General features: G+C 42.1%; 1 protein-coding gene across 2 annotated transcripts in view; it reads left to right on the plus strand.

Moving 5' to 3' along the window:
* The window catches only part of LOC126517432 (neprilysin-1-like), a 64647-nt gene that overhangs the window by 24779 nt on the left and 17844 nt on the right, over nucleotides 1-22024 (plus strand). For both annotated transcript variants that reach the window (XM_050167152.2, XM_050167153.2), the window contains 8 exons: nucleotides 1782-1943; nucleotides 3185-3265; nucleotides 9106-9314; nucleotides 11795-11989; nucleotides 13688-13774; nucleotides 14397-14527; nucleotides 16142-16367; nucleotides 19106-19204. In XM_050167152.2, coding sequence (XP_050023109.1) covers nucleotides 1782-1943; nucleotides 3185-3265; nucleotides 9106-9314; nucleotides 11795-11989; nucleotides 13688-13774; nucleotides 14397-14527; nucleotides 16142-16367; nucleotides 19106-19204 — 1190 coding nt within the window. The remainder of the gene's footprint in view (nucleotides 1-1781; nucleotides 1944-3184; nucleotides 3266-9105; nucleotides 9315-11794; nucleotides 11990-13687; nucleotides 13775-14396; nucleotides 14528-16141; nucleotides 16368-19105; nucleotides 19205-22024) is intronic.

Below are 22024 nucleotides of genomic sequence, written 5' to 3' on the forward strand. Positions count from 1 at the left end.
TTTTCTTCGTTTTCTACTTTTCCTGTTTTTCCCATGCTCAAGCGTATTTTTACAATCCACTTGCTGTTTGGGCCTGTGCAAAGGCCTACAATATGGGTGAAATAAAAAACTAAAGAAAGAAACCACAGTGATCTTTGTAAGTGAAAGCAGATGTCACTGTGTGCACTAGAGAGCCTGTGACTGTGCTGGGATTTGAATTATCATATACCACTCAGATGCCAAATAATTCTGTCCATCGAAATTCTACTTTCACCATATCTTTTGCGTGTTCAGAATCCTGCAAATCGCAGAGCTGCAAAATTATTGAATTTTCAATTTTGTACCGAATCTTGCCAAGACTGCAAACTGTGGACGATGAGCGAGAGCTCTCTTTAGAAGTGACAGATATTAGCGCAGGTAATATTTCATGCCTAGCACAATGGGAAAGCACCTCCAGAAATAAAAAAAAAAACTCTAGCCAATGTAAAATGTTGCGACAAACAACGAAGGAAATGAAGCCGCTACATGACGACATACCGACGGAGACAGCAAACATCCATTAGGCGACCTTTCAACTCTGTTTACGAAGACACTTCACTTTATTTTGACACTTTAACGACCCCTTTAGAAGAATGCTACATCACACATAATATTCTAACTTGCACCACAGGTCCAAGTAGAAGTGTCCAAATATGTGTACGGAATACGAATAACACTCTTCGGAGAATAAAATTAACTGGAAGAAATTTTAGAGGATCCTTTTCTTTTAATGAAGAACACCATGAAAAAGGTTCTGCGCACATTAATACACATCACTACCTTCGGCATTGCTCCGCAATTGTACACTCCACAATCTGCGAGAGCCATCAATGTTTTTACACTACAGTGCCGTCTTTAGCGACCCACAAAGGTGGTTACATAGATAGCGGGTAAGTGAACTGGTCTGACAATGCCGAAAATGCTATCGGCATTAAAAGCCTGCTGGTATTTAGCAGTGTACGAAACATATGTCGTTTTGTATTTCACAACGAAAGTGGAGGGTATATATGTATATATTTAGAGCTCAACAGAAAGCTTTGTGCCCGAAGTGGGTCGCTGATATTAGAACATTGATCTGTTTCTTACAAAAAATTTTTGTGATAGTAGTAATGCTGTAAACAATAGAGAATTTTTCTTGTCCTAATCGTGGAGAGTAATTTCGCTTAAGAGGTGCTTGCCATCTTTTCGTTCAGCTTTCAGGCCACTCGGCAGGGCTTCAATATACGATTACTAAGTCAGATATATATTACTGCGAAGTATAAAGAATATGAGTTACTTTCGAAAAACGGTGTCACCATTAGAGTTTCTTATATTCGGTATAAGAAAATGGCAGACTAAATTTCAGGGAACAAATACCGAGGAGGGAATGTCACGTAGAAGGCACTTCCCTAAAATATCCAGCTTTTCAGTTCTGAGGTTTCTGAGGTTTTTGTGTGTCACAACCAAGGTCAGATTGGAGGCACGCAGCAGTGGTGGTGAACGTCAGTTTCGCTTGACCACCCCGGAGGTTAACCTGCTCCCAATGCATGGGACACGAGTGTTTTCGCATTTCGCCTCCCAGCGAAATTCAGCCACCGTTGTCCTGAATCGAACCCGTGACCTCGTGCCCGTACTGCGCAACGCCACACCCCCTAAGCCAATAGGGCGGGTGTTCCCAGTCGATAATTTTTGAAGAGCACAGAAGCACTTTTGCGGCAGCTGTGATATACTACAGGCATACGAAAAAGTACAATCTCATATGCTGTGTCGACTTTTTTTTTCAGCAAAAATGATTATGGACTCTCTGGACACCGCAGTCGATCCGTGCGAGGACTTTTACTCTTACGCCTGCGGTGGGTGGGTGAAGAAGACCAAGATACCGAAGACGAAGTCGTCATACGGTAGTTTCAACGCGCTCAACGACGTACTGCTGAGAACTTTAAGAGGTGAGGCTGTCTGACACGTCGCGTAATGGCAATAAAGGCACCAGTCAGTAACATTGCTATCGTCATTCCAAAAACTGTTAAAGCTCCAACTGAAGTCAAATGTTGATATTGCACTGGTTCTGACCTGCTTGACACACCTTGGTGCCGACAGAACTCGCGCTGTGACGCAAGAAAAACGAAAAGCAAGAACGACACAGTGCCATGTTCGCGTGGTCCTTTCCTTCTTTTCTTTTTTTTTTCGCGGCGTAAGTTTCCGCTGCAGTGAAACGCGTATTTTATGAGAGTATACAGCGTTGAGAACTCACAACTCCATTACGAATTTGAGAAAACTGATCATCATAAACTACAGGGCGAAGTGTAACAAGGTGCGAGAAGAAATGCTTGATGTTAGGTTTATCTTGAAAAAAAAGGACCTCATGAAAGAAAACACAGCCAGAGTAGTGTTGCTAACAGAGAAAGTTGATACGTTTTCACGGAAAAATAGAGAATGCAATCTAGATGCAAAACCTATTTCCGCGAACATGTAATATTTCAACCGTTAGGTTAGCCTTCTGTGTACAGGGCATGTCATGGTACAGTATAGATTGACAGTTGGGTAAACTGGCAATGGTTCATTTCTTTGAAACAGCGTCACAGAAGAACATAAGCGATAAGAAGAACGCTTGTATTTGTGTAGCGTCATTTCGTGTTCGTGCCTTTCTGTGGGACCGTTTCAAACAAGTGGAGTATAGAGTGCGGCTTTCGTCACCATCCAGTCGTTTTACAGACAGAATAAAGTGAATAAGATCACTGGTGCTTCATTATTAACTGCCCCAGAAATTCGCATAACAGCCATTATTTAGAAGCAGGTTACAATACATGGCCACCTACCGATCAGGTGAATGGGCAACATCAGGTTAGTCGTGAGTTTAATCTTGCACAGATGGCAAGCAGAAAGAGGGCTGTGAAATAAGTCAAGTAGGTATGCCCCCTTTATCATCACCCCACTGGTACAATAATCTATACAAATGTGTCGTAGGGAATAAACCATTTCCCTCCTTTTTAAAACGATAGGTGCAGAATATCTCTGACTCACAATAAGTAACTTTGTCGTGATAATACGTGCGTTTCTCCGCGTGCTTTAATAGTGAATGCTGAAGAATGCAGGACAGCAGAAGCTGTCGATGCACAACAGTGAATTAGGCACTTCCACCTTGTGCGCTCCATAAGATGCTAATACGCTTTTTTTTCATTCCTCACAGGCATACTTGAAAGAATACCCATTGGCAGAGGTCACCAAAAAGTAACAGATAAAGCTGCCGTAGCTTACCACGCCTGTAAAGGTAGGTCTATTTACCATACCTGCACGTCCTGGAGGCAAATGAATTTCTTGTGCAGGTTTGTGTTTTACGTAGTGACTGCGCTATGAATTTCTTGGCATGTTCTAAGAACCAAGAGAGAGAACTATCTGGGCACTAAATTTTTTTCTGGACTGTTACTTCAGTCGTAGTTGGTATTTACATGCTGTGCAACTTGGAGACGCTATACATGTTTAATGTATTTAAATCAAGTGCCACATCTTACCGTACGGAGCTAGATGCTGGGGAGATTTTCTTTTCTGGTCAAACATTTGCAAAACAGCCTGGTCTAGAAACAAATGAAAGAAAGAACGCCCCTCATATTTACCGCGCCTCACAAAGTAAACAAAAATGAAAGAACAGTAATGGTACATAGTTCCACGAGAACCTCACTTAAGGAGGAAAAAATTAACTGGTAGTATAACGAGTAAAACCACAGTGATACTTTCACTTGCATTGGTAATGAAGGGAACTCTCTATAATAACAAAAAATGGAAAGTGATTCAACTTGTAGTTGACGTCGATGGAGTAGAATGTCTTCCTGCGCTAGTTGGAGGTGGGAATGAGGTGCGTAAGCCGTACGATATATTGTGATAGCCGCGCTGCCTAGCTCAGACCTCCAAGACCAACTTTGGGCCGTCCAGCGAGCAATGGAAGCCGTATGGGAGCAATAGCTCTCAGTGACCATATAGCCGGCCCAGGCCCGGGCCTCCCAATCGCCGGATTCCAAATAAAGTTACCTCACTCAGGCAGTTTCTCGTGCTCTCTAGCTATCAAACTAATGTAGGTATATCGAAAAAAAAAAATCTTGCTGAAATTGGCAGCTAAACGACAACAGTTGAAACTCGATTTAACGTAGCGATGACCAAGCTCAAATTATTTCGTTAGATCGGGAAGTTTGTAAAAACGAGATAGGAATTTTTCGGTCCTCCGAAATCTAAACGTGTAACGTAGCGACACGCAAAGGCTACCGCGGCATTGTACTTGCCTCTAATCCAGCCACCTGTCGCATTAACCATGAAATAACGAAAGCAACCACCACTGCCCCTACCGAGGTGGTCTTGAGTCGGCTGTTCCTTGCATGGGCACGGCGTGCAGCCTCGTCAAATTAAAGCTAGGGATGTGACAATGGCGCCTAGACGTTTTAACGCGATAGCTTTAGAGCGCACGTTCAAAGCACACGTCTGTGTCAAAATTAGAAAGAAATCACAGTTTTTTTTACTCATTTATTTAAGGAAAAACTTCCTTAAAGCGAGTTTGGCCAAGTTTATTTTGTTATTTCGGGTTGATGGTAACACTGAACACCATGGGTACCTGCCGGGAAATGTAATTTTTTGTTATCTCTGGAATTTCTTTAAAATAGGGTTTCGTCAGATTGAGATCTAACTGTATTTCATTACGCCGAATTTCATTTACTAGTCATAATTAGTGAAATTGTAAGCGTTATGCAATTCCCGTCTGCTCTCATGCCATGTACGAAGGGAGTGTGGTTACAAAAAACTCCTGTGTTATCCATAGAATGAAAAAAACAAATTACATGAAGATTAGCGGCTAAGACGACTCTAACATTTTGCTAAGTTTCATCTACTTTCCGTAATCACGTAGTTCACATTGAAGTAGTAAATATAGTGAAATTCGTTGTTTGTGTCCTTCAACAATAATAATAATAATAATAATAATAATAATAATAATAATAATAATAATAATAATAATAATAATAATAATAATAATAATAATAATAATAATAATAATAATAATAATAATAACGATGATGATGATAATTACTATTATTATAATACAATGTGTATGCATAAATGCGTCGATTGAGGCAAAACCCACCACAGCTTTGCTGCTCGTCCTTAGTCCGAGAGTGGAAGGGCGGGGGAATTTTTTATCACGTATTAGCATCATCAGCATCATCATCATCATCATCACAATCGTCATCATCGCCGTCCTCGGTCATCATCTACAATTGCGCCCTTGTACTGCACTATCATCACAATTTTGCACAAACAGACGTTAGAAACAGACCTACTTGATACTAAGAAGTGGCGGTAAATGGCCAAGGAAGAGATCGTTCAAAAAGAAAAACAATAAAAGAAGATTCATTAGGCCAATCAAGATCTGCATGCCTAAAAGTGGTGCTTTGATGTATAAAAATCGGGTTTCAGCCAAGGCATCCGTAGGTGCGAATCTTCAATAAATTACTTGTTCAGTCATGACCTCCAAAGCAGGTATATAAAATAGCGTCTTTCAACAATAAGTAGACGGCCATACAATCACGTATTGCCTTATTTAAATGTTATCAATTGTTCTACCTTTACCCATGCACACGGAATACAGACGCAAATGATTGTGTGAACAAAAAAGTTCTATCTTGACGTGCCTGACACATTCACGTCCCTGCATAACTAGATAACCGGAAATTTAAGTTGTGTCGCCTAGAAAGCGGTTAATGTTTTTTACAGACTACAAGCAACGCGATGGAATGAAGTGATTCGTCTCAGTAGATGTGAACATAGGCGTATTAAGAAGGGTATGATACGCGGACTACCGTGAAATATCAATAGGGGCATGATCATTGTTCTACGGCCAAGTACTCTAGTTCTGCGACCGGGCTGATAGAAGCCACGTATTAGTGATCGCGCACAGTATTCATATTTTCTCGGCTTTGGACGACCATGCTTGGACAACGGATAAAAATAGTAGCATGTCTTATCATTGCTATACAATGTCTTTCTTTCTGCGTCAACGGGTTGGCCGTATACGGGGGCCTGTTATCTCGCGAGAAACTTGTCGCGGAGACCTTTCGTCGCTCCCGTACAAACGTGTGACGAAGGATTGGATGCCTCGGCAGCTTATCGCAGAAAGCTGCTGGGCGCCATAATAGCGTCGAGAATAACTGGGACAGTGCCTACGGGGCTGTTTTGTCCGCTCCGGTTTGCGTAACGGAGCAAAAAAAGAAAGGAACAACAAATTTTTATCGAACATCTCAACGTCTGATGGCGTCTAAAATCGTGCCAGTTTCATTTGTCTCCGGTGGCGTCCTCAACCAACACTATCCTTGCAACGTTGGCGTTAAAACCAGTAACTGAGAAGAGACCTACAGGATATTCAGTTACTTAGCGAGCTGACTGCAGTGGCTTCTGACCCACCAAGTGCTCATTGCGCTGAAGGAACGAGTAGTAGGGAAAGCATACACAGGGTAACGAATACTTCCGTCAGGGACCTCCGTGAACGCGTTTATTTTCAGATGTGCGCAAGAACACGTTGGCGCCATGTACCGGCGTCGGCAACGACATCTAACGTGCGTTGAAAAATAATTACGCGTTGCAAAAAATAAAGCCCCATCCCCCCCCCCCACACACACACATGCGGAAGAGATCCTGTGAATAGTTCACCAGTGATGACACAGCTGCCACGCCAGAACACAAACTCAGTGCGGGATGTGTGAAAAAAAAAAGAAGAAAAAAGCGTACGAATTGACTCCACACACTGAAGCGCGCACCTGCTGACCATTGCACTGTCAACATACGCACAATCATGGGCTGTGTGTAGTCACAAATGTAGCACGAGTAGCTGCTCGTGTTTTAATAAGTGTTAAATTGAGGTAAACACTAAAAGCGCCAAACTTATTTGTAAATCTCCGTTAATTTTCTAATAGTGCATTGCACTCGAGAGATGCTACCAGTACACGCACTGCCTGCATTCTTTATCTTTGTTAGCCACGAATCCAGAAGTTCTGCAATGCCACATCAATCATGTGCAGATGACAGCTTTTGTCACTAGGTAGAATGTTTATCACCGTGTAGGAGAAACTATACTACGTATTTGTCAAATTCTTGGCAATTTGATAAATACCTGCGGGAATGTAGCTGCCGCGCCGGTGCATCGAGCCCGCGACCTCGTAGTGCGCAGCGCAATGCCGCAGCCATTTGGCTACCGCAGCGGGTATATACACTTAATTTCATATTTGTATCTACCCAGAACAACGTTGAACATTGAGCCACATTACTTCTGTCGTTACTGGGATGCACTATCTCTTTCCAGTTCCACCGGCACAGCTATATGCCAAGAAAGAAAGGAGCGATAGGAATTGGGACGAAGTGAAGAATATAAACATCAGTATTTCATGGCAAGGCAGTGTCTTGAGCCCGAATTGAGTAGAAATTTACATGAAACGTAGTCTTTTACGGGTTTTCTCGGCAACATTTCAGCTTTCTTATTTATTAACTAATGCAGGGGTTTTTTTACTTGTCAAAACCTCGATACGATTATGAGGCAAGTCGTAGCGGGGTACTCCGGGATAATTTTGACCGCCTGGGGTGCTTTAACGTGCACCTAGAGCACGGTACAAGAGCGGTCCCGCATTTCGACCACCTCGAAATGCGGCCGCCGCGGTCGGGATCGGATCCCACGACCCCGTGCTTAGCAGCGCAATGCCATAGCCGCTATGCAACCACGGCGGGTTTAAGTTCATTCTTATTTCTCGCCACCACATTTGCGCTTAACGAAAGTAATGTTTGACTTCCTGCCCACACAAAGCAATATTTCATAGCTACAGGGAACAAGATTTTAAACTCCGCTCACCTGGCTTGCACCCAGGCCTTGACAGCGTTCCGTCGCTTCCTGATGGCAGCGCGCATACTCGCCTGTTGCCTAGGTAACGGAGCCGAATATCCTGGAGTAATCTACGGTCTCGTCGTATGTCTTTCCTTCGGCGCGCCTTACGCTTCCCCTATCACACTCGCCTATCGCCAGCAATGACACAGCAAATTAATCGGCGCGTTCGTTATGTTAAAGCTCGGGTGCGTCGGAATCGCGCGTCGAAACACACATTCGTGAAGCCTTCCACATCTCTCGCAATCTTGTGTCGAAGAGCTCCCAGTGTCCGTTGCCGACACGTCGCGTGCTCACGAAATGCTCTACACTCCAAAAGAAGTTGCACCCTTTGGGGTGTACTTACACTTGCCACACAACAGTAATCATCTGTCTTGCTTGCATTTCCTTTCTTTAACGCTGCGAGCCCGGTACTTCCGAGTCACGAACGGCATGCGCATTATCAGCATGACAGAGCATTCTCGACAGGAATGTAACGAGCGCAGCATTTTGAGGAAAGCAAACGCAAGCAAGAGAGATGACGATTATTGCTCGGTGGCAAATATACGCCCCAAAGGGTGTAAACTTTTTTTTAGAGTGTACGATCGATGCAAAGCGTCCACGTTATCCTGCACCAAATTGAAAAGAGAAAACGACGTATCATTCTGTGCAAATGAGACCAAGTGCCGGCTGTTCTTAGTCAAGATGAGAAATCGCTAATAATATTTTATTAAATATTGTTAAACTTTGTTAAATATTTGTTAAACACACAAACGGATTGCGCAACGTGAAAAACGTCAGCTGCGCAAACCATCAGGTACTTTCTGTGAGAGTGCGTAGCCATCAAACGAAAGCATCAGGGTAAGTGACAAGCTTGCACGAGTGGCTACATCCCTCAGCGGATGCCGAGACTGTTTTTCGAGCACTCTACGCCTTTTCTAAGGGATCGGGTACTCTCGTCATGGTGTAATAATCGTGGGGAGAAGCATTCCGCGTTACCTGGTCCCGTCATCTCACGATTCCCCAATTCAACTAAGCTTAGCAGGTCAATGAGCAATCGACGTTTATTAATGCCTGATTACAATCATGATCAGCCTAAACTGATTTTGTGGTTCTCATTATTAATGTTCCACTAAGACGCTAGATGCAAAAGCCTTACACTATATCAAAAGGCCCCCCGTCTTGACTTTGTAGTACGCTAATATTTTCTGTTCGTTCATTTCCAGCTGTCACAAAGTCCGACGACCGGGTTGACGTTATGTATGACATAATGAACTCTTCCGCCCTCGGCGACTGGCCGATAACAATGAAAAGCATCAGTCACGTGAAGAACTTTACAAACTGCTCGGATCTGCTGCTCCAAACCGGATTTGGCCCAATACTGCGTTACGATATTGGCAGAGACAGCAAGAACCTGACGTCTTACGTGATTCAGGTAAATAATTTTACTAATACAAAGCGGTCAAAGTAACAACTAATACAACAAACGACTCGGCTGCAATAATAAGGATGGATGCGATAGGAATGTTTGACGCCGATTTTGCTCAGAAGAGTTTTCGAGAATATTGATGGCGGTTAACATGTTCGCCCTAAGGGCGATATATGTACTCCTAATATCCGTAGCGACCATTTATGTGGCTGTATAGTAACAATACAGCTTATTTTGTTAGGGCTTGAGCCTGCGGTTCCTCTCGCCATGTTTTTATTTGAGACGTGAAATTCCTATAGACAATAAGGAAACCCGTAATTTGACTGTCTTAATACGGTAATAACGTCCGCAAGGAAACACGCAGACGTTCACGAACTATGCAGACATATAACACCCGTAAGAGCACGTCACCATTTAAACGAAAAGTGTATTTTATTTTTGTTCTTATTTTTTTAAAACAGACTTCCATTCTGCATGCCTGAATATGACTTCCATGTTCGTTTCGCAGCTGCATGCGTGGAAATCGGAACTACCTGCCAATATCGCGAATGGCGTTAGGTTGTGTGCAGTTTCCCCACAAACGTAAACCTAGGAAGACATATTTTATGTCCACGAGCCAATTAGTAATAACTTCTGAAAAAAGTAAAAGTACACCCACTCCCAGCTCTACGGACCACTAATTATCAATCCGAAACCCGCCACTGCAGCCCTGCGGCTATTGCCCTGCTGAGCCCGAGGTCGTGAGTTCGATCCCAACCGTAGCAGCCGCATAATGTGGTTGTGGCACTTAGATCCGCAAAGATTAATTTACTTTTATTATCAATGAAAGCATGGCTTATGCGAGTTGATTCCCGGTTGTTGCATCTTGAAGCGCCCGGTGCATTTCGTTTCTCATCTGTCTTCACTGGCGCTGCTATCTGCACTTGTGTGATCTGTTGCAACCACGCTTCAGGCATTCATGACATTTCGAAGCAGTGGAATGACTTTTCAGCTTAATGAGGCGTCTCTGCTGTGGCAATAGGGTGTGTCGCTTAGTTGCCAATAGCATTAACGTCAACAGTCATCGTGATATCTGCCCCAGCTTCTCGGGAGGGAAGGTATGCCATCTGTATACGTATGTACATGCTGCCTTTTTGTTTTTTTAATTGGTTACAAGAAATGGTGCACAGACAAGGGTTCCATAGTCGGAGACTGCACTGGGACCCTTGCGTTAGAAGTTATATAAAAAAGTAAAGCGGAATACAGAGTGGAGAAAAAAATTATGAAATAAGCAAAATGTAACCAAGAAATTCAGGGATGACACACATAAAAAACAGAAGGAAGAGGAAAGATGCACAATCATTTCTAATTACACAGCTACTAATTAGCAAAATGCCTTTATAGGAAATTAATCAGACATCAAATAATTATTGAGTTCGTATTTGAAAAAGTGCAAGGTACAGGACAACTTAATGGAATATGTTAGAGTGTTGCAAAGTTTAAGCGCACAAAAAGAGGAAGCCATCTTTCCATAATTAGTATGATATAAAGGCAACAGGAAATTTCCTTGTTCTAGAAACCTTGTGTTATTAAGATTAAAAAGGAGATCAGAACTAGTGAAATTGTAAGAAACTGGTTGAGTTAGTAATTTGGTAAATAATATCGCTAAATGAAAGGTAAACATATCAGTAACTTGAAGAATGCGGTCTCCACGTAGCTGTGAAGAGGCGTAAGAGAAAAAATTGACTTCGCGTTATTATGCGGATAGCGTGATTTTGAATGTGCTGAATAGAGGAAAGATGACAATGATAAGTATTACACCAAGAAGCGATACCATAAATGAGATGACTATGCATGAAAGCAAAGTATAACGACAATAATGTTTGTCTGGAAAAAATGCATGTGATTTGAATAGAGCTCTAATGCCAAATGCAGTTTTTTTGGTTGATGTGTGCAACGTGGTTAGCAAACTTACGGCGGGGATCTAATTTGATGCCGAGCAAAGAAACACAAGCGGAGGCACGAAAGTCATGCCCATTGATAGTTATCGTCGGAGAGCAAAGCAAACGTCTCTGCGATGACCTAAATAACATGAACTGCGTTTTCGTAGGGTTTATAATTAGAAAATTGGCGTCACCCCAATCAGTGCTTCTTGACAGATCACTGTTTAGTTTCAAAGTTCGCGAAAGTGATGACTTACCCGAGAGGGCAACAGTCGTATCGTCTGCGTATAATATACGTAGTCTATAATTAGGACAGTCAGGTAAATCATTCATATCAACGCAAAATAACCGTGGACCTAAAATCGAGCCCTGAGGCACTCCTTGGTTAATAATTTCGCTTTTAGGAAAAGCCTCGCCTGCGTACGCTGCGCCTGCAATTGAACCACATGGGTTTTTGAAAACACAAATCATCTTCAGGTTTAAGATTGCACAAACTAATACTTATAGAGAACGTTGCTTCATCGTTATCTACAATACGTGACCCTTGCTATTCTTCCCTTTCAGATTGATCAGATGGAGTTTCCAGTTGTGGGACGCAATCAGCTCACGCAGCCAAACAAAATGGAGAACAAACCAATCTTGAAGGCCTACAAACGCCTCATTATGACTGCTTTGGAATTCATGACGTTTAGCATCAGTGCGTCGGAAAAAGGAAAAATTGCCGACGAGCTCATAGCTTTTGAAGGAAGATTGGCGAGAGTAAGAGGACGCCATGATTTTTTTCATAATTGCAATTTAGTATTGGCAAATGGCGAATGGATCTTTAGGGGTGTAACGAATCAGTCTCAGGTGTGTAGCTGATGAACGGCATTGTGATCTTTAATAAAAATGACTAATGAGAACGTATTTAGTACATGAAAATCTCCCCGATACAGCTTTCCGTTGCTGAATACGTGATGCATAAAAGTGTTTTTCCAAGCATGAGTGAAGCCCACCAATACCCGAGAAATTACCGCGCGACCGGCTGGCTGCTCGAAGAACCTTGCGTGTATTCGTGGGCTTCTCTAATCTGTGGAAAAATTACTTTTATGTAGCGCGTATTGAACAGCAGAAAACTGTACCGGGAGTTTCTCATGCTGCTCTACAATTTTCTCATTGGCAATTTTCATCTAATTAAAATATTTCGGAGCTTCAATAATTAGTACTAATTATGTAATTACACAAAATGCAAATTATAATCTCAGTATCTCCAAACAACGGCAAACAATATTACCTTCGTTCTCTATGTTTTATTTTTAATCATTTTTTTTTAATTTAGGTTGCGAAGGCCACCCTGTATGTACTACATTGCACTGGTGATTTAGCAAGCAATGCGACGTCTGCCGTACGCGCGAGCAATACAGTTTTTCGTCTTAAAGATTTGGCGGACTCATAAGGAAAAAACTCTTCCCCAACCAAATTCCGCATAGCTTCGCGCTGCCTTGATAATTGAGTGGTAAAGAATACATAGAGACCTATTTATCATACACGCATACTTTACTGCCACCAAATGTGGCTCGGTGTAATCCTGCGCGAACAAGCAGGAAAATCTAGAAACCTTGGAACACATCGACAACACTCAGTGTTAGCGCGGCGGAGGGCTCGGTATTTTAATGAAAGAACGGGTTCAGAGGTGGCACTCTAGGCGTTAAGAACGTTCTTGGACCAAAGGCCAGAGCACAACGTGGGTAAAATGCTTATGAAGCGGCCCTCGATCCAATTGCTGCAATCAACAAACACAACCCCACAATGGCGAGAACAACTTTTATGCACTGATTATAATGAAGAGTGAGAGATCGGTTCGACAGATTCCAGCGTTCTCATAGCGGTAGCGTCGTTTATTGCCATAGTGCGGTCTCGGGCTCCATGTCTCGCGGCGGGTTATTATTGGGGGCTGCGGAGAACGACGACAGGGACAAGGAAATGTGGCTGTACGAGGGGCACCAGTGTGTTCTCGCCTATATATATATATATATATATATATATATATATATATATATATATATATATATATATATATATACCACGTGCTACATTTGTTTGGAGTTGATGTCAAGAAAATTTCCCTAGCCTGAGAATTTCTTTATCACTAGGAGTTAATCGCTCATGCATTTCCATCTCCAATCTACACGTCTACCTGAGCCGTTCATATAGATGCGAATTAGGCAATTTGACATAGTGATCCACGGCACTTGTAAAGATGCATTTTTGGAGAAAACTAACAGAAGAACCAACATTGCGCTATCTGCACCAGATGCTCTTCAAGAGCTTTTGAATAAAAATAAGGTAGTATAGCGTATGGCGAACAAAATGCTGTAATTAGTAGCGATAAGACGCTTATTGTATTAGCATGATTTACTGCACATAACTCACTGTCCCCGCACAAAGTCAATAAATTTCGAAACACTTAATTCGCAGCTGACTGCGCCGCCTGAAAAAAGAAGAGATTTCTTCTCCCTGTATCACAGGACCACGATCACAGTACTGCAACAAAATTTCTCGACAGTAAGTATTTTGTTCTCTGAAAGCTTCACGACAACAGGCAATGCGAAAACTAAACCGTTTAACTTACGGCATGAAACCCTGTCCATTGGAATTTCTTGTGCATGCACTGCATAGCATTTGCCGCGTTGGACACTTGTTCTTGTTCACTGCAATTATTAGCTAACTTAAAGAACTGCTATATAATTTCCTGTGCACAAAGAATGATACACGATACGTTAAGATAATGCAGCACGTGCTATAATCACAAATTGGCAGCCTACATCATCGTCCAACGTTAAAGACGTTTGTTTCAAGAAGGGCGCTAATAGTGGGCAGAAGGCACGGTGCTAAATGTTTCGGGCACTTATGTATTCTACAGTATTTATACAATGCGCAGTGTGGTGCCTTTATTTTTATTATCATCATTAAAGTGAAGCCATTCTTAACATCCCTCCACCCCGTCTCTGCGCTTCGTTTTCAACTGATATTAAGAGGTCGCATTTGTACAACTCGCAAAACTCGCGCCAAAAGACGTATAGTCTGTTATCGTCTTATCTACTGAGAGAGAGAAGGTGATTCTGGAGAGGAAGAGGCACTCGTTTATCTTTTGGGAAGCTGTTGGTGGTACATTATTTTTCATCAGTTTCCCCTTCTAGATCTTCTCAACTGGGAATTCTCCAAGGCCGACATAATGCTCAGTGAAGACGAGACGGTAGAAATCTACGCTCTGGATTACTACAAGAAATTGGTCAAGTTTCTGGAGACTACAAATCCGTAAGAACAAAACAAACTACTGCGATTTGTATTGTGTAGCGTTTTTAAATAATAATTAAAATCAACTGAATTTATATTCATTATTCAGGTTATAAAAAGGCCCAAATAATATATACGCTATTTGAGACACATAAAACACTTATATTTTAAGTAACGTATGCCATATTTGTGGAGATTAGTGCAGTGAAAGTCGATCTCCGAGAATAAAAATTAAGAGCTACTGAGATTTTCAGGATAGATGGATGAATTCTATAAAGGAAACGGTGAAGAAATAAGCTCAGTGTGATTGAGCTTCAGGGGGAAGTTATATTTTAAAAACGTGTTACCAGTATAATACAACTGCTACTACAGTCCATAACGTTGAGAGGAGGTACTTTGAAAGTTTTAAGGTGGTGCCACCAGGAGGCTCTCGTTATTTTATCATTATTTTATATTGCGGTACTGCTGCTTTAGTAAAACTGAGTTATTACCTATAGCTTCAAAACGCAATGTTGCACCGCAGCTTTACTATATTCTGTGTTGAGCACAAGATAAACGAAAACACCTCAACGCTAGAGAAGAGCTGCTTCAACAGTTCGATGAAAAGTGTGCTAATGATTGCTGTAAATGGGTAGTTAGGGCGAAAAGAAATTCTTGCCCAACTACAGTACCTCTGTCGCATTGACGTTGTGAGTTAAAAAACGCCCACGTCCATTCCACCCTGTGAAAATGGATGTACAGCGACGCTGCTACTGCTACAGACGTTCGACAACACTTATAGCCAAGCTACCGACATAATTTTCTTCTGCGTCTTCCTACGTAACAATATTTTCTTATTGGAATACGAATATGCCAGAAAACATAACTCCGTTACGCGCAAATTGAAAGCAAAGCCTTTTCTCGGCGAGCCCTTTGATGTCCATCCTGATTCGTCCTCCTTCTTCTTGGCCCTCCGCCTGGTGCAAGCGCCTTATTGAACTAATTGAATTTTCAAAAGTAAAACGTCTCAAAAAATACGTAAACGATGACTTACCCACAACCTAGAGACACGATAACATCTGCTTGTAATTCGAGTACACGAGAAAATGTCATTCTGTTAAGGGGAAACTCAAACACACACCTTTCTTTCAGCTGCCGGTTTTTGGGTAAGGACGCCGCGAAACATCTCAATCAACCAGAAGCTAAGAGTGGGGCTGCAAAATGGACCATAAGGTTACACAGTCCAGTGTGTACACGACGAACGCCTCGAAGACGAAATGATCTGTATTATGAGAAGAAAATTGTGTCCTTGTTCTATCGTAAGCGGTGCGGCGTACTACCTTTAAAACGAACTCACCTGTTTAACGAAAGGTACTGGAGGTCCCAACCACTTCATTACATAGGTGCCTCGAGTGTATAGCAAAAAGATTGGTTGAAATTAGCGCAGAAGTTCACATACACGTAGCTGAATTCAGGTGACTAGCTAAGCAGTTTATATCGACAACTTAAATGCGGTCATACGGCATGGCAGTTGAAGTTATTTTATATGTATTTTAAAAATAAATGTCCCAATTTTAATTAGTTCCGTGTATTAACAATTTAAGACAAGCTAGTAGTGATATTGACACTGAAGTATGCGTAACAATTTGTTTTCAGAGAACTGCTGTACAACTACATAGGTCTCCGTACCATGCTAATGTGGGCTCCCCATGCTTCAAGGAAGATCCGGGACGCCCTATTCGAAGTAAAGAAAGCTACATCAGGCGTTCTGGAGATGCCTCCTAGGTGGCAAGAATGCACTGTTTTGATCAACAGTGCAATGATGGAGATTACTGGCTATCTATACGTAAAAGAAAAGTTCAGCGCTGAAGCGAAGAGTGAGGTGAGTGAAAAAATGCGAATGAAATAGAAACCTAAGAAACTGCGTGCTTACAAGACCAGAAATCCAAACTTAGATAACCATGGTATTCATGCAGCTAGTGCTAAGCACAGAGAGCAACATGGATGTTGGCGGGTAGGCTTGAAACCAAGCTACCAAACAAGCGTTAGGGGAGGCGAAGTGACGCCGCACGACGTTAGTACTAGTAGTATAAACAGAACCACTATGAATGGAGGATAAAACTAATATAGATAGGAATGAGGCTAAATTGGTTATGCAGTGATGTTGTGCAGCCTATACTAATTACAGATATGGCTGCCTTATTTAAATAGCAGAATGGAGAAATGCGTACGAAAAGAGTGAATAGCAAAATGCAGTACCAAAGAATACACTGGAATTTTGACATATAAAAATTTGCAGAATGGCTATAATTCGGTCAGCCTGAACAAGTGTAGTTGATGACCTGTCAAAGATTTGTCAAAGATCTCCAAGGGCAAGTAAACTGGTAGACATACGACTTTCAGTCAGATCACATGGAATGATGATGATGACCGATGTGATTTTGAAGGATGCATACCTTCGATAATGTGTCACTCTCATCAACTGCGGCACATTTGCGCCTCTCGGTGTTTTTCCCGGTACGCATGTCGAAAGCATGTTATATACGTTCAGATAACCCAATGGGTAAACAAGAACGGCAAGGATTATCTCTAGTGAGCTGGTATCTTCTGAGCGAAGGATCAATGTCACAGAGGAAAGAAGTCAATTTCGAGAGTGGAGAATAAGATATGGTCGCAATGCAATGGGAAGAGATGTAAGCGGCTAGAACCGACCGGAACGAACATCTAGTGGCCGGAGGAAATGATAACTTTAGAGGAGGTGCTGCGAGCTACATTATGTGCGATGCGTTGGAAAGCCTTTGTAGCAATTTTAGCAATTCTTTGTAGCAATTGCTACGATTGTGTGGATGTCTCACTTTCCCTTAATTGATCAGTTCTCTCCACCTTGCGGGTTTCTGCAGAACTATTACGTCGAACGCTGAAAAGCCACGGAACATGATGTTTTTGTTGTTGCTGCAAAACATAGCTCAAGGAAAAGCACATCTGTTCTTTCTTCACCTTTATCTTCATATTGTACCGTCTTGTTCGCGCTACAGCACAAAATGTTAGGCCAATATCGGAGAAGTTTCTGTGCTGCTGAACTATAGTTAGTCCAAAGGATGTTGAAAGTCTTGAAAATCTGGAGGCCGATATGAGACACTCATTACCGTACACACCTGCCAACGATGGCGCACATACATGAACAAAATGTTCAGGATGGGATAAAATGCTGCCGCGAATGAACGTAATTATCCAGATATCCGCTCTGCCCGTATACCCAAGGAATTATTTATTCCATTTGAATTTGCACTAAATCATATCGCTTCCAGAAGCTCACACTGCAGCGATAAAAATAGCACTGAATAAGAGACAATGGTAATGATGCAAAACAAGGAAAATTGGTGGTAACTCAGGGGCGCTTTTTCGTTTCGTTTTATTTGTTAGGCAATGCACAGGTGTCATCTACGAGTATCGCCCACAGGTATCCCCCACAAATAGAGGTGGTTAGCTACCTCACAGAGACCTTACCCCGCCGGGCGCCGCAGCAACAGCAGTAACACACAAGTCAAGATTCAAAGTAGCTAAGTAGATTCAAAGTAGCTAAGTGGTATATTCAATGAGTGTACAGTAAGTAGTAATTATACGAACGCTAAGCATACGAACGCAAATTATGCTACGTGTTACAAAGGAAGATGACGGACTAGTTACCTTATTTATAAACTGCATTAATGAAATGAGACAACATAACATTCTCTTGTAAGAACTCACAATAATTTTTGACAAGATATACTCTTAAGCAAAATTACACCCTTTGGGTCCTATCTTGCCACACAACAAAAATTGTCATCTGTCTTGTCCGCATTTCCTTTAACGCTGCGAGCCCGGTACTATCAAGTCACGAATGTGCGTTATCAACACGACAGTGCATTCTCGACAGGAAAGTAGCAAGCGCAGCGTTTTCAAGAAAGAAAACGCAAGGAACAGAGATGATGATTATTGTTGTGTGGCAAGGTATGACTCAAAGGGTGTACATTTGTTCAAGAGTGTAGGGACGCTGCTAAATGTGAGTGCAACAACACCAATCTTTATGATCAAGCGAGGATGTATTTCTTGCTTGGCACTGCTGCGTCTGCATGTTCTGGAATATCAGTCATGCAAAGCAGTCATTACATAGTAGTATAACGTCATAGTGGATATATTGTTTGCCAAAATTTTTTGAACCTCAATGTTCTATGCAAGTACTGGCCAACGTTTTTGTTCATGTAAGAAACAGTAAATTTAATATAACGTCTTATAATTTATCACAGTTTCCTCATTTCATTAACTCACAGCTTTATCTTGTAAATGGAGGTAAAAAAGCTCTTTTGACGGGTGAAGATGGTATTTATGTCCAAAATTTGATTTCGCATATTGTTTTTTTTTTGGCACATGAAGGTAAATCTATTGTGGGATCATCACTAGCCGAACGAGTGAACCTTCAACCTGGAACCCACTTTTCTACAAGTCCCACATTTAGAAACGTTGGTTCCAGTCCTGCCTCGTTTTTACGCTCTTGATCGCCGCCTAAGTCATACAATAAACTTCTCATTTGTCTGGATGATTATTCTGCGGGGCTTTAACAGAAAATTACCTTCCTTTCAGGTTGAAGACCTCGTCTTTAGACTTAAGGAGATTTTCCGAGAAACACTCGAGCAAAGCAAATGGATGGACGACGTAACAAGGCAAAAAGCTCTGCGCAAGGTAAGCATTCATATCTGTAACGGTGGACATTATAATTCACATTTACAAAATACTTATTTCGTTTCACCTCACCTTCGCAAAAAAAAGTATAATAACCGAGTTAAGCCCGTTACGGCTTTCGACTTTCGCCGCCTAATTCATGGCCGAACCCCCAGAGTCGGTCGCGCCATTTCACGAACGAACAACAAGACCAGATCGATAGCTGTCAGTGGAATCTTCAAGTGTTGCGTTTGCCTGCAACAAGGACGAATCGAAGTGCTTTAGATGCTTAGTGTATTCACTACTCTGAGCGGAAGAGGCAACAAACGTCAAGCAAACTTTACTTAATACCCTAACGCTTCCAGTTTACCGTCTGTCTCACATTGTGCACTGTATAGTTGCGACGCATGCAAAGACATTAGCGACGCTGCTTGTCAGGCCAGCTTTGCGAGAAGACTGGTGCAATGGTTCGGGCCAAGCCCGCAAGGGCGGGATGCGGGCTATTTTAGCCCATCAACGAGCTCTAATGACGGATTTGAAATTTAAAAAAAAGTAGCAGATTAGAAGTTTTACATTTTCAGGTGTTGCCTTGCGTGCTGCTTCGTGCCAAACTGTCGCACCCGCGTCTTGTTAAGAACAATGTCCGATGAGTCCAAGCCCCACGCTAGCCCTTGCTACTGATGTCAGTGCTTTGCCGTTTGCGCGAAACCACCAAATGTTCAGGGACGCGCCCACTCGAGTTTGGAAAATGAAACTTTACACACTGAGGCCTCTCCATGTTAGCACTGTCTTAAGGAAGTTTGCGAGTTCTAAACGTTTGTTGCCGTTGGTTTCTATGCTTATAGTGGCTGCTTTGCAAATGGTTGCCCGTTTCACTGTAGAAATTTAAAACGTGGTTCACGGCTTGAAACAGCATTCATTAGGTGTCACTGACAATTCTTAAATTTCCCAGTGGCGAAAACACGTCGCTCTTTGCGGTGGCGATACGAAACGTTAAGCACATATAGCTAAGCCGAGTCACAGAGTCGCAAGACCATTGCCCCACGTTTGAACAATTGTAGTTTTCGGAGAGGTGATGCTCCCCACGCTTGTTCACGTGCAGAGATCGCAGAATGCCCATTTATCGCCTTTCTGCTGTGCTCACGCATGCTCATACGTGCGTAGAAAGCCTACTGCTTCGTAAAAACCACACTTCTTTGCTTTCTTTACGCGCCATGTTTCCTCCTGCAGGACTATAGAACCTGTCCCGCTCCGCCCGGTTGAACACACCGTGGACTTACGGCTTTTGACTTTCGTCTTTTTAGAATGCGCAAAAAAGAATTGAGACTGTTCTTAGGGCCCAGTAAGAACATTCTCATTTTTTTATCCCATTCTGTCACACACGCGTGCAATTTTCGCACCGTTTATTGTTTATATGCATCTCGGGTATGGGACAATATACTATTGACTAACCGGTATGTCCGAAGCATGATTCAACAAAATTTGTTTTTCAGAAAGGCGCCTAAGTATCGCACACTTCGAAAATTTAGCGATAATACCATCATACGAATGTAATTTCGCTAGCTTTATTACTTATTAAAGAACATATTGATCTCTGGAGGGGAATCTTTCGAGTGCGCACACTTCAAAGCACCTTGTATCAATAGTCTCGTTGTGTTTTGAGAACTTCAGCATGGGATGTAAAGAAGAAAACAATAGTGGAAAACTCAACACCCTTTTAGTGATAGGCAATGATGGTAAATCTGTGATCTATAACCGAATAGGAAAAGAAAAAAGAAAAGACTACGAACACGGTTACAGATTCGTCACGCGTAGGGCATTTTATGTCCTTAATTCATCACTAGTATGATTAGTTTTTGTAAACTGCTCGTAAGGAGGCACAAGTAAAAGATTGCTAGCAGGCATTTATTAGCAAGCTAAAAGCGCATTTGGACAAAGCAGCACAGCATTGGCTTAGTAATTGCCGAAGTAGCCCATTAATAGATTGTGCTGTCTACTGGTATTAAGAGAATGCACCAGCTGCCAAAGTTATTAATTTTTCGCCACTGAATCAATGAACCCCTACGGAGAATATTTTACAGAATATGCAATACCATAGGTATATTGACTTCCCAGCACACTTTATGGACTGTAGGCACCGTAAAACTGCAGAAGAAAGGACGGCGATGCGTGTGCGACAGCTATGATTTCCGGTTCGAAAGAAACATGTGGCTATTTTTTTTGTAAATTTATTGGCGTGATAATTTATATCAACAAATGCATCCACATCCTTTCTGACGTAGTGTCAAATAAAGAAACGCATTACATGAGCCAGCGTGTGCTTCATACGCGGCTGTGATGAGTTCCGGCTCGTGACCCTTTCCCGCTTTTATTATTTGCTTCTGGAATATATCGTTGTCAATTTGTACTTCACTATGCTTTCGATATCTGTGTAATAAAACAACCTGTCGCGCTCTCAGTCGACAAGTATTGAAGATGCTTCAAGTTTTCCTTTCTTTCTTTCTTTCTTTCTTTCTTTCTTTCTTTCTTTCTTTCTTTCTTTCTTTCTTTTTTCTTTCTTTTTTCTTTCTTTCTTTCTTTCTTTCTGTTTTTTATGTGACATGCGGCATGGCGTCTCAGAAAATTGGGCATTCCGTTAGCTATGCATATATGCTATATGTGCACCGGAAGTGGTAAACGAGAAATAGCACTGCTGCGGTAGGAGGGGCTCTATGTCGAGCCCGTTCTGCTTAGTTTCTGCATTTTATCCTCATTGAATAGCACTATTGACCTTATTCCGCCATTATACTAAAATGTCACCTAGCTTCCTCCGCATTTTCTTGTTTATGCAAGACCGATTGA

Source organism: Dermacentor andersoni, unplaced genomic scaffold (assembly GCF_023375885.2).
Source record: "Dermacentor andersoni unplaced genomic scaffold, qqDerAnde1_hic_scaffold ctg00000041.1, whole genome shotgun sequence".
Lineage (NCBI taxonomy): Eukaryota > Metazoa > Arthropoda > Arachnida > Ixodida > Ixodidae > Dermacentor > Dermacentor andersoni.